At 42.3% G+C, this 13736-nt stretch overlaps 1 protein-coding gene across 1 annotated transcript in view; it reads right to left on the bottom strand.

Moving 5' to 3' along the window:
* Nucleotides 1-13736, bottom strand: part of ELF8 (binding protein) — a 69256-nt gene that overhangs the window by 15981 nt on the left and 39539 nt on the right. The window contains exons 18-21 of the mRNA XM_087385725.1: nt 12954-13055; nt 2615-2722; nt 2232-2456; nt 1848-2114 (exon numbers count right to left, since the gene is read on the bottom strand). Of these exons, the coding sequence (XP_087241851.1) occupies nt 1848-2114; nt 2232-2456; nt 2615-2722; nt 12954-13055 (702 nt within the window). The remainder of the gene's footprint in view (nt 1-1847; nt 2115-2231; nt 2457-2614; nt 2723-12953; nt 13056-13736) is intronic.

Below are 13736 nucleotides of genomic sequence, written 5' to 3'. Positions count from 1 at the left end.
GCAGTATATAGTGGATGATATGGCTTCTTTAAGGGGTGTATGTGAACAGACTTAAGACAATGAGGTTAGGTATGGAAAATGTGAAGATAGTCTGTAATGTTGATCTTCTCCCCGTAATGAGAAATAGAAGTTCAGTTGCATTCCTGTGTATCTCCTCCCCCTTTGCTCTTGCTTGTTCAAAGACACCAGAGCTCTTGAAACACTTGGCTCTTATACCATGCTAAAGAAAAGCATTGCTTGCTACCCTTACGCAACAGAATAAAGAAAGTCTCAAGATCTCACAATGAAACTTTAAATGCCAACTCGCTCTATGCATGTATGTATAGAGAGGGAATAATCAAGTTGGGATGTTCCCCTTTCCTTCGCTTTACTTGAGGGGAGTCCTCAAGGTTAATGATTTATGCTCACGGTCTCCTAGTTTTGCTTGACGTTGTTTTTCTTATATGATATGGATGACATTGGTTGTCTTTGGTTGGATTTAAGTGATAATGGAAAAGTTGATCCATTGATTAATTAGATGGGTTAATGTAAGAGACTCGTAATGTAATTGTTACTTTAAAGTAATTTCTTTTCTCGGGTCTTTGGGTTGCTTAGTTAGAGGATTAGAGCGGAATCGACTTGGTCTCCTAGAACTGTTTTGTTTCTACTCCTAGCTATGTGGTGCTTATTGGCATGCCCTGTAGCTGCTAGTGTGGTAGTATGTGTGTGTTGGTGTGTGAGGGTTTTGAATCTGTAGTTATGCGAGTGGGTTATGGGTGAGCTTACGTATATTTGAGCCTTCTGGTTAATTTCTGTAGATAAGGTATTATGTGTGTTAGCTTTGTGTGGATATCATAATTAGATGTTCTTTTCTGCTGTTTAATGGTTCTAGTTCTTTTCCAGTCAGATGTCTGGACTTCTGCCCAGCAAAAACTGATGAAGCATCGTCCATTTTCTCACAAGATGCTAAATGTGTGTGTCTGTTCTGGACTTAAATCAGGCAATGAGCTGGAACCCTGAGAAGCACGTGCAGATAGCCAGTTTTTCTTTCTCATCAGCACCCTCAGAGATAACTGATCTCGTCTAGATTTTCAAAGCATAATACAAATGGTTCTATTTTCTAGAGAAAAGGAAAATCGGTTTCTACTGGAGACATACAATGAAGTCTCTAGAAAGTACTCCGTCTTCTGTAAATTCAACTCAAATTACATGAGCTTCTTAGAATAATTTATATGAGCCTAGATTAATAGCTCTTAAATATTTTGGTATAGCCTTTGTGCATACCTAGCTGCATAACCACATGCTAGCTTTATCCCTTTTGGCATGTTTGTGAATCTCTTTATTAAGGGCTTTGGCATGCAATCTTGTGATTACATTCAAGGATACTGATGCCACCTATCCTCTCTCAATGCTTTACAAGTTAAGTCTTGCAAAATTAGATGGCCTTTGCATCGGGAAATTCTTAAAAAGATGGTCTACTCTACACCCAAAGCACAATGGTGCTGGTGCATCAGACATCAGTGTAGCTGGCATAGTCTAGTTTTCTCTATAACATGTTATTGGTTGATTAGACTATCCCTTATATGGACTCTCTTTGGCCTAGTCGGGTCCTTGACACATATAGCATTGAATGGGTGATCTCGTGGTTAGGTTGTTCATATGTTTATATATACCTAGATGAATCCATAAACATTCCCAAACTCACCCTCTAAAAACACAACATAGTGCAGTTTCAATCTCACGATAGTCACTCATAAGATTGAAAACCATAAACTCCATCACACATAGCAAGGACTAGCTTCATCAGCACCCAACTTAAGACAACTTCTGGTCATACTATACATAGTTCAAACAACAGGACCTCAAACCTGGAATTTCCGTTCTTCTTCGGCTTTCCTTTTCGCTTCCTCTGCCATGGCAAGCTGCCTCGCAACTTCCTGCTTTTGTCTATTCTGTTGCTCTTCCCGTTCTGCAGCCTCAAGGTGAACTTTAGCAGCATCCAGCAGGTGTTTGCAATACTCCACATGCATTTCTACTTTCTTCCCATCAAACCCATGGGAATGATGGCCAGCCATCCCAGATAATTGACTGAAAAGTCGCAATGCATTCTTCAGCTCAGAAACAGATTGGCGAACCTGAAAAGCAAAAAACTGTACAGGTCAGCACGAACTACCCGTAAGGGAAAAAATTTGTTGGTATGAAGATACAACAAAAGTATGGAAAAGTTGCAGAAATTCAACAAAAGGGACTACCTCATCAGCAGTACGCTTCGTTTTTTGAAGAGTGGCAGTGGAGAACTTTTGCATGGCAACTGCTGCATCAAACCGTAGCATATAATTTGAAGGAGCAAGATGAATTGCACGTAAAAGAGAGCATTTGCAATCTTGCCATTGTTCTGCTTCATAATGAGTACGAGCAAGATAGAGCAATATCTGCGGGTCTGTGTTATGATAAAACTTCCGCAAACAGTTCTGGTACTGCATATCAAATACATGTGTGAAATTCTGAATCAACTTACATGTACAAGATTATGGTGATGATAATAAAGCGCAACAAAAGACAGCTAGACACCTTTTCATACACAAAAAAGGAAATGAAAGATATCAGATTGCCAACAAACAACAACAGGACTCACCATCTTTACTGCCAGAGCAAACTGTCCTTGTGCAAGGTACACATGTGCCAAATTGATCCAAACATCAGGTATCTCCACAGTTATGTTTCCTGCTGCTGCCTCTTGTACCTGGAGACCAATCACTATCATCTTATCAGTAATTCCTTGGAGCGGCCTGATTCAGATTTGAAAGGAAGGAATGCAAGCTGGTTTTATCATCAAACCGGAACGCCGGCATGAAGAAGAAAGGCATTACAGCACTCTTCAGCTGAGGCACTCACCCCTATGGGATTTGGGAGACAATGAAGTTCAACCAAATGCCAGACTTAAGCTTTGTAACTAACTAGGGACCATTGAAGCGGAACAGAGACATAGAAGAGCTAGAATTCAAGATGCACAGCTACTAGCAGGGACAAGTATGCAAGGAAAAGGAAGAGCTATGTCAATATATTCACAACCTCAAAAACTTGCCAGTAATGAATGCAGACCCCGCAGGCCAATGGCAGCTACTACAAATGGGATGCCACCACAGAATAAGCCGATGCCACATTGGGGAAAAGATAAATCAGATCTCCCCCACAAGAAGGTTTCCCTTAGAGCATGTACCACAGAAAATCATATGACATGAAACAGTGGATAAGGAAACTACCAGAGATTATGACCTTTGACAAAGGAGGAGTGGATATCTGTAACTCACAAAGTGCTTTATATGCAAGCTGAGAACAAGCTCACATCAATCATGAGGTGGAGACCAATGAAAAGAAAACATACCAGAAGATAGGACTTGTAGAGATTCCAAGCAATTGAAATACACAACGTGAAACAGCCCAAAACCTGGACAAGTAACTATCTGACCCTGGAGGGGTTCAACTTCAAGCTAGAGTCCAAAGTACGGCGTGACAATCCTGCAAACAACCCATAGGGGTTTGAGCTAGCAGCTCACCTCCCAGCCTAGGTTCATTATGTCGAGCCTCCCCCGATCCTAAGGTCTAGACCACCGCCAGCTTCATGGTTAAAACATGTGTGCCATACCACATGCCCCTTCCTTTAAGACTAGCCAACAAGTCTACATCTAGAGAGTCCACCCCTCTGGCCCCTTGACACTGAGCCTCTAGCCCATACTTATAGGCCAAGTACTGGCTATCATCAGCAATGAGCCCAAAATGCCCAAAGTAGCTTACTTTACTTGGGGTCCATGCTTTACCATAATAAGCCCTACTAAGCCAGGAATAGCCACGCTACTCTTTGGCTAGTTCAATCCACGGCATGTAAACCTATCCACGCTAGCTCTAGTCTCAACCCAAGGTTAATGCAAAGTCTAGTTAATCTAAACCCTAGGTTAGACCACACCCCCTAACCCTATATCCAATCCAAGATCCTAGATTAGCCAGCCTTGACCCCAAGCAGTCCAATTTTGCTTAGCCCTAGTTAGTTCAATTACATTGAGCCCCTGCGCATAGGGGAGGGCTGCATCATATGCATGCGCGCGTACAAGCCATGCTCTGTATGTGAACTAGTGCAGCAATTCTTTTGGAGGGCTAGGCCTAGATCAACAGGGACATAACTCAAAGGCAATAGGGAAGAGACAAATCACATGACTCAGATCCTCAGTGATATTGAAAATGTTGACCTCCAACAATCAATGGTTCTAGACTAAGGAGCCCATGCCCTACGTAGGTAATCAAGAGAAGGTTTGGGCCGATCTGCCCTGGTTATTACTTAGCCAACTTGGCACCCCAAAAACGTGTTTTTGGCAATCGTAATGCTTAGAAACGTTTCTGCCCAAAACATTTCTATAAAACATCCGAACCATGGCACTTCTAGACAAAAACATCCCCCCAAAATTTTGTGCTCGTTTTGCTTTCTTTTTTAAAAATTTTAAAATTTGGGTTGCCTTTTTTGGGAGGGGGGCTGGGTTTTTTATTCTTGTATGTGTATGTGTAATTTTTGTATGTGTAAGTGTGGTTTATCATGATTCGTTTGTGTGTGTGTGTGTGTGTGTGTGGTCAGATAGACTGGCATAGTCTATTATGGCCCGGAGGATATCATTCCACCCACTCAGTTTGTTCGTCATCTTGGTTACCCTTTGGGGTGGGAACTCACTTGCCGACAACAAACTGATTGGGTTTCGGCTAAGCTTCAGAAAAAGCTTGAGTATTGGAAACTGGCAACCTCGCCTTTGCACATTCGTCTTCGAATAGTGCAGTCCATCCTTGTGGCATATATTCAATTTTACAAGCCATTGATCATGTTCACTAAGGCAGATCTTACATCTTTCATGTCTGTCTTTATGGAAATCTTCTGGCGATCCAAACATGGCAGAAAAAGTCTTAGGCTGCTTTCGATGCATCACATTTGTTCTCCCAAGATGCATGGTGGATTGAACATCACGGATATTCATGTACATATTCTTGCCCACAGGGGGAAAATGTTGCTGCAATTTCTGCAAGGTGATCAGCCTTGGGCTCTTATGATTAGGACTCTGGTCACTCATATCAGTATTTCTGAGTTTGGTCATTGGCAACTCGATCACTGGGATTTCTTTTTTGGTTGCACTAATGGCACTTTGCCTGGCTGCCCTTTTGTCTCCCGCTTGCTTCTTGACTGGAAGCATGTTCGTTCTCGTCTGGAATAAAATGGACGGCAATCTTTGCTTGGGAATTCTTTGAGAGCTGAAAGCATTCACTGGTCGAAAGTCTTTCAGCCTCCCTTGGCTTTACAGGAACCTCGACGTTCCTACTTTGTCTCGTTTGAAGGCATCACCTCGGTTGCTGATGTTATCGATGATGCTAGTACTCAGCTCCCCTTTTCTCTAGCAGCCACTACATATGGATTGGGCTCTCATTATCGTCCTTTGTGGCGACAAATTACTTCTATGCTTTCGGCTTTTGTTCCGATTCCTCCTTTGGAACTCCACGACCGGCTGGAAGATTGGACTTTGACTTCTCCAAGATCCTCTTCTCGTCCTTTGAGGCTATCTCAGATTATTGTACCTGCATTGTATAAAATCCTTTTGCCTCAACCTTGGGTTTCAGAGAGAGGTGATTCTGTTTGGCGAATGCATCGCCCAGCCAAGTGGTGGAGGAAAAGATTACAGCAACTTTGGGCCTATAAAGTACCGCTTCGGCAACAGGTTTTCTTTTGGCGAGTTCTTTTGGGAGTGTTTCCATATGAACAGCTATTAGCTCATCGACACATTGCTCCTACACTTTGCCACAGATGTTCTGCTTCTTCGGAGACTGTGCCTCACTTGTTTTGGCATTGTCCATGCTCTTGTGAGTTTTTTGATCTGCTTCGACAGCACCTGCGAGCGAGATTCCCATCTGTTCCGTTTGGGAAGTTCTTCTGGCTATTTAGGTTTCATCCATCCATACCAGAGTTTCATCTTTTCTTCGTTTGGGTTCGCTACTGGGCACTATGGATTTTATGGACATATAGGAATTGTAAAGTCTTTGGTGATCCTACTTTCTCTTTGTTTGGCTTTTTTAGGCATTCTCTGCAGCAATCTTTCTTTGATTGCTTGCAGACCCGCTGCATAGATCATGAGGTCTTTTTGGCATATACTGAAATTTTCAGTTGATGTAATTGTAGCACCTTATTTTGAGGTTGCTACTCATATAATATAATCAATCAAAGATTTCACCCAAAAAAATGTGTGTGTGTGTGTGTGTGTGTGTGTGTGTGTGTGTGTTTGTGCGCCCACCGTGCACTACGGTTTGTGTATGTGCATGTGGTGTGCATTGTGTATATAGTCCAAGTATGTACACTATATTATTAGTGTTAGTGATAGTGTTAGTGTGCGTATGAATATGCATGTGCCTTCACACACAAAAAGTATGTGTATGTGTATGTGTCTGAGATTTGTCAGCTCAGAGAGAGAGAGAGAGAGAGAGAGAGTCTATATATTTATGTGTTTGTGCGTACATTTTGTCCCTATGTCTCAGTCTGTGTCCACTTAGTGTCCCTATGTCTCTGTGTGTGTCCACTTGGCACACCATGTGCATGTGTCTGCGTGTGTGTCTCTGAGATGCCTTTCCCAATCGTCAATGTTGGATTGAGGAGATCAAGGCAACCATCGAAGCGACATCGTGCGAGGGCCTACGATGAAAGAAACCATAAAGGTCTGCTAGACTATACACTTCTCCAAGACTGGAATCCCTCTCAAAGTATGACTTACTACTATAGATGGTGCAAGGATGGGGTTCGATGACCTGCCCTCAAGCATCTGCAATGGGCCTTTCAAGCACCTCTCGAGACCATCTTAATGACCAAGTGCTCGATTCACTTCAATGGCAAACAATCAAAGTGGTAGGGAGTTGAGGAAGCATTGGACCATCAACCGCGTCTTGAAGAGGCTCTGGTTTTGGAAGGGGCAATCCTTAAGAAAGGTACAATGGGATCCAATAGAGTCGTTTTGGCCAACTTTAGGTCAATCTACGAGAACAATGTGTTCTTGTATACTACCAACATTGGCAGACATCTCCAATAAGCCACCTCCCCCTACGCACTAACACAAAATCAACGTACAATCTAAGCGGGATCAAAGCACACAAGAAACTCCATGAGAGGTAGACACAAGAAGGCACACTCAATCCAATCTATTCCAATGTCATGTCAATCATGCAATGGGAGGCTTCATATATAGATAGCCTCAAGATCGCCTTTACAAATCGCCATGTGACATTGTCTACTGCACATCCTCTCTTGTGGTTCTATCATACCAATATATGGCATTCTCTATACCACATACTCACTAGTGGTAGTCCTACTTATCTCTTCACCTTCTCTCCTAGATCTTTCTCACCTCTCTAGAGACATAATCACATGGTTATGTGCTTCTTGGCACACACATATTCTAACACTCCCCCATGTGCCATCTTGGATACATTTAGATATGGGGTTTACAAAGCATCTTGGCTTGCCATAGGGATCTTGGCCTTGCTCCCTTGCTACATCATATGGTGTCATAGGTGAGCTTACATCTTTAGATAATGAGCATGTAATATGATGGTGGAGAGGTTTTCTTAAGGTACATATGCACCATGAATAAAGGGTAAGCGGTTTTTCAAAATGAGTATGTACACAAAATGATGTGCCTAAGGGTTGTAACCATTAGGGTTTGAGAGCCACAAAATAAGAAAACATTATCTTTGGCTGGCCGTTTCTCTTCACAAGCTTTTTCTCTCAAGTTTCTCCATCGCCACACTCCTCTGCAACATTTTTTTCACAAAGAGCTCACAATCAGTCCATCTCAGCAGCTTCACGAACTATGCAGTTGATTGCATCTTTCTTTCCTCGCATGGGTGCAACAGCTCCTGCTCTTCCAAAGCAGCAATTCCAAGTTGATGTAATCTACAACTGACCTCGCCCATGGGCAGCAAAATCCCACATTCACATATCAAGGCATCCATTGGTTGTACTCTTTCGTATGAAGCAGGCTACAAGGTAGCTAACATTCTCCTTCAATGCCTCATGGGACAACTGGCTCTTTGAATTGTTTTCAAGCTTTCATAGACTGTACTTCGATCTAAGAGGAAAAAAAAGGTCTTGTATGGTCCAATACAACTTATATATCGGCACTACAAACCTGGCAATTCATCCGAAACACCTTGAGTGTGGGTAAAAGGATTCTCAAATTTTTAAGATACAAAGGATAAGATGGCAAACCTAAATAGGGGGAAGGGTCTATGCTCTTGGGGGTTGCCTAGATCAAGATCTATATGGCTTGATCTTCTCATCAGTCGTTTTATGTGGCTATGGAAATGGTTTGGCACCCAGCCTAGGGGAAAACTCGTGTAGATGCTTCAATGGGTGACTCTGAGTCTAACCAAGAAAATCACTCTTGAACTCAGTGCTTGGGTATTCACCCAGTTCTACACATTCGGGTTCCAAAATATCTCGATGTGGATGCTTCTAGGACTTTTAATCATCCCCCAGTCAATTATTCGAATACCAACATTGCTTACCTCCATATCTTTGTTATTTAGGATAGCCAAATTGAATCTGGCATCTCCTTTTGGAAGATTCGGTACATTCCATCAAGTCTGGTCTCAGTGGAGAAGACCTTTCCGCCTTCATCCCCCTTTGTCAACGACTCTAGGTCTGACAATATGGTTGTCTCTACCGGTCCAATCCCCACTACAACTCTCGTGATGGTTTAGCCTTTGATTACATCTTTGATTTGAAGGTACCAAGGCAGGCATGAGATTTTGAGGCAAAGGGGACTTGCCGTTGACTTCGTCATCATCAGGTATGTAGCCCACAGAAGTGTTCTCCTTGAGTAGATGGCCTCAAAATTTTACCTCAAGCTCTGGGCTTTGGGAAGTGTCTTCGGGATTCGGGAATACAAAAGCGACAATCAGATTTGAGCCTAAAACATTAGCCACCACGCCCTTGTTTTGGGCAGAAGCGACCAGATCCAAGCCCTTGATGTGGCTACTGAAACCATGCTCTAAAACTTTATCACCAGATCCATCTTTGTTCGATGACCATCAAATCCAAACTCTTTCAGGTACACAAATCTCAGAGCTGGTCTATGAAATGTCATCATCCGAGGGTCCCTTCTACGGACCATTATTTTAAACTTCTTGAAAATCATCAAAAATATTATTTTGCAACCCTAATACTAATTTAGGCTGAAAAGCTTGCTTTTCTTGACAACCTGGATTTCAAAGCCTAGAAGTTTCTTTCTAGAGCTCATTCTTCTCCGTTTGAATAATAATTTTCCTTTTAGAGCTTTTTCAAGCTGTCCTTGCTGCCGTCCACATGTTGTTTCCTTCAACATGTACAATCATCCTACATAAAAGTTGCTACTCTTTCACACCTTGTAGGATGACATCCGAGGTCATCTAGTAGCTCTTAAGTAAAATTCTGTTTTTTGACATATCTTCCTTATCTAGACTATGATTCTCAAACCCTTTGAACCACTGTGATCATTCATCAACAGTGCTCTATCCTCCAGCGATATTGTTGGATATTCTAACTTTATTGGAAATCACTTTTTGAATTACTGTTAAGTTTGCAAAATCTTGATGGAGTTCTTTCAGGGTCTCTCCTCTCTAGATTGGATTTCCTATGACATGCTATTGAGTTGAGATCACAAATTATTCAACGGTTGTATATTCCTTTAGGAGGCAAATTTACAAAATCGATTATTGTCCTTCTCGTTGTCTTGCTCCAACTTTTGGTAGTTAGGAAGATCAATCAAAATAACTTTCTATCTACTATTTTATGTATCACATTCCCACTAGGGAGCGACCCATCTTTTCCCCTCCATCCAGTGCACTGTGTCAATTTTATTGTATGGATTTTACTTCATTCTAAGGGCTCTTTGTGTAGAATTCATGTTTTAAATTTCAACTACCAAAAGTGTTAGATATTTTGATTGTTCGCTCGAGCATGATAAGCAACCATTATGGGAATCCATCAAAGGAAGAGGCCACAAACAATCAAGGAAACTAGAAGTCCATCCAAATCTATGTCAATTCATGCAAGAAGACACATGTCTCTTTTTCTCTAACAATATCAGAATCTACAACTTCCAAGAAGCGAAGAAGCAAGTCTCTATCACCCCAAAAGGAAACACATCCAACATCCGAACAAAGAGGACGTAGTCCCATAAGATGCAGAAAGAAAGATGTCCTACATCATCTCTTCTTGAAACAGGAGGAGAAGAAGGCATAGATCCTTTCCACCGAAATGTCCTTCCTCCTCTTCTTCCTCTCCATCCATTTCATCCCCTCATTCACATAGCGCTCAAAGGGCACGTGAAGACAAGGAAAGAATCCGGGGAGACTTGGGATAAATTATGGAAACTCAAGAAGTAGAAAGGAGAAGACAAACCTGAAACTTTCTCGCAATGGTTGAGGCATATGGAAGACAAGGGCTATTCCAACAAGGCATATATTTGCTTTGATGCCATATATCTTGAAGATCAGACTGCTTTGTGGTGGGCAGCCATCTGAAGCACAACCCAGCAGGCTCACACTCAGTTATGCTTCAAAACACAAAACAGGATCACTTTCTCCCTAAGCATTTTGAGCGAGACATTATGGTGCAGTGGGATGTTCTATGACAACAAGTTGATGAGAAACTAAGCGATTTTGTATCTGGATTTTGCAAGCAAAAACAGTCAAAGGGAGCAAATCGATAACATTCTGTGAGATTGAAAACATTCAATTCCAAACGAAGTGAAATCGTTGGGTCCAAAGGGCTTTGAGACATTGTTGACATGGCTCTCAATATAGAAAAGAACACATTCACTTCCCACAGAAACGGATTTGTAGCAAACAAGAATGCTCGAAACCGAAGACTGGTTTTTAAGGGATAAGACAGCTCCAAACAAAAATCAACTACCAAAGAAGACATGGGATGAGAATGGTTCCTTTTGAGATTCTCTATGGTAAGACATTACCTTCTCCACGTATGCAGACAAAAGATAGGGTTTGCCAGCAGCTTATAAATAAATGAAAGCAAGTCCCAGGAAAGCAAAGCTAATACCACAGATAAGAGATGGAAGGCTTTTAGTTGGAAGAACAACATAGGTTCCTCTCAGGTTTGAAAAGGCAAAAACAGAAACAAAATCTACATCGAGTTATCTCAGCTACTACAAGACTTTCAGATCGTAACACTGAGGCTTGCTTTATCAGATCCTCGGAAAATTTATGATGCATTCCATATTAGTTGCTGAAATCTTTTCTAGGGTCAGCTCCCACAAAAACCTGTGATAAAAGCTCCACCAGATGTGGAAGATGATCAGATGGTTCTCATCCTACAGCACACAATGTTGGAAATAGGAGGATAGAATCTCTCACACACCTCACTCCGATCGCAGCTCATACAACACTCAGTAAACTAGATAGATGATCACACTCATACACAAAACCTTTCTCAAGAGAGATAGAGAGAGGTAGAGACAAAACTCAGATATGTATTCATCCATAGAATGTGGGATGATAAAGCTCAGAACTGAGCAAAAAAGGAAGCAAAGGTTGCTGTCACAAACTGAGTACTCTCTCTCTCCTTACACGCTGCCTGGGTGCAAGGCGTCAGGTGTAGGTTGATGGAGAATGAGGGGGATTGGGGGGGCCTGGGCACAAAAAACCAACCAGCAGGGGGTCGGCCCCCTGCTGTATTCCCGACCTGTAGGGCCCTCCACCGACCAGCCTTGGTCGGTTGTTTGCTGGCTGACCTGGCCGACCCAAGTGGGCTTGGTCCAGGCCTATATAAAGGCCCATTTGCTGTGCACATGGGCTGCTGATGCAGTCCAGAAACGCAGCAAGATGCTGCTCCAGGAGGTGCCCTCCATGCCATGCCATCATGCTGCTGTCGTGTGAGTTCCAGGCCAGGTAGGTCTTCAAAAAGGGCCATTGGGGCAAAGTAAGCAACTTTGTCAGGGGCCGTCTGCAATCACGTTCAGGTTAAGTTACATGAAAGACACTCAGAAAAAGGGAGAAATAATTTGTCATTCTAGCTGCATCTGTCAATCGTCCCTCCAACTTGCTTCTAATAAGGACACGGACATGCAAGTAGCCTATGGCTGAAGCTTCCATGAGAACTGTTTCATAATTTTAGGTATCACCATGCAAGCCCCAAGAAGTGGGCAGTAGTAGTAAGCACTCCACATATACCTAGATGAATCCAGGAACATTCCCAAACACATCCTCTAAAAACACAACATAGTGCAGTTTCAATCTCACGATAGTCACTCATAAGATTGAAACCATAAACTCCAATGCTCCATCATGTATAGTAGGGACTAGCTACTATCACATCCCCACTGACATCATCAGCGCCCAACAGTGGGTGTAGACCATAGTATAAAAATATGCTCTCACACATACAAATCCACACACCCACACATACTTGAGCATCCATTTATACAAAGTCTTTGTACTGAGTTTCTGTCGGCACTCCGGAGGTGAAGGGCAGACTCAGCCATGACGAAGGCTAGCACTAAAGGAGAAGGTTAATCAAAAAGTAGTCCAAAATCTCTTCATTCAAGCTACAACTGCTTGTGAAGTCTAAGATGCATCCCGCCGCAAAAGCTTATGCTCACCTCAGGACAGCGGTGACGCATTTCACAAGCCCCAAGAATATAGGTCCATTTTCTAAGATTTGGCAGAAGAGCAGAGGTTAGAAAACAGTGAGATTAATACTAGTCTTATCCATATCATAATTGTGATGGCGAACTGCACTTTGTCACATGCAAGCCCGTCACTGCATGAACAAAAGTCAGCTAGGCTCAAGGTTTGCTTGCATGACTGATGATCCACATTTTAGTGTAGTTAAATTCAAAAGCATCAAAATTGCAACATTGCAAAAAATCTAATACTGTTACCTACATTTGAACACAGCATACCTGTGTAAAAATCTCTTTGGCAATATCAAACTGCCCTTTTTCTGCCAAAGTGATGCCAATACCATTTGCCGCATACATATTGTTCGGTTTCTGTGACAGTACCTGCCATCACAGAAACATTTGATCTCCTTGTAGCATCACTACCTAATGCAATAGCTCTATTTTTAAGCAATCATGAAATAGCAAAGATTATGTTTATTATTGTCTCATTTCTGTGTTTGTCGAGCTGTCTCTCAGGGTGGCAGAGGGCGTGGTCTCCTTGATCTTTGTATCTGATGGGCTATGTCAAAAGTGGCGCCTCCTCTTTGGCTCCTTTGAGAAGGGCTGAGATAGACCGGTTGTGCTCTGGTCACTCTCCGTGCCGCTTGTGGTATGTGCGCCTCTCGTCTGGCAGCATCGTGATGGTGGCTCTCACTGTTAATCCATGATGCCGTACAAGTGCGAAAAAAACATCCACAGTTCTTAAAATTCACACTGGCAAATGACGTACAAAATCATCATGAGTCCACTAATTTGTCTTGTTTAGGAGCATTCTATTGGCCTATGCAACATTTGTTTATGTATGGCTTCTGTTCATAAAGATAAGCAACTACACATCTATCTGCTTTTTTAAGGAATAGCTTCCTCAATACAAGTTCAATACAAAAAGATGGAAAAGAGTTGAAAATCTCCTACATGAGATATGCAAGAAATTATGGAACACACTTGGGCTTTCCCCCGGGGGGGACGGATTGCCTTACTGCTTCCCTAGCTCACCCAAGAAAAAACAATAGCGATTACAAA

The sequence above is a fragment of the Dipteris shenzhenensis genome, chromosome 15 (genome assembly GCF_047967505.1).
Source record: "Dipteris shenzhenensis isolate YYH24624 ecotype China chromosome 15, Dip_SZ_1.0, whole genome shotgun sequence".
NCBI classification, from domain to species: domain Eukaryota; kingdom Viridiplantae; phylum Streptophyta; class Polypodiopsida; order Gleicheniales; family Dipteridaceae; genus Dipteris; species Dipteris shenzhenensis.
The sequence above is the reverse complement of the archived record's forward strand: the minus strand, read 5'-3'. Positions and strand labels throughout refer to the sequence as shown.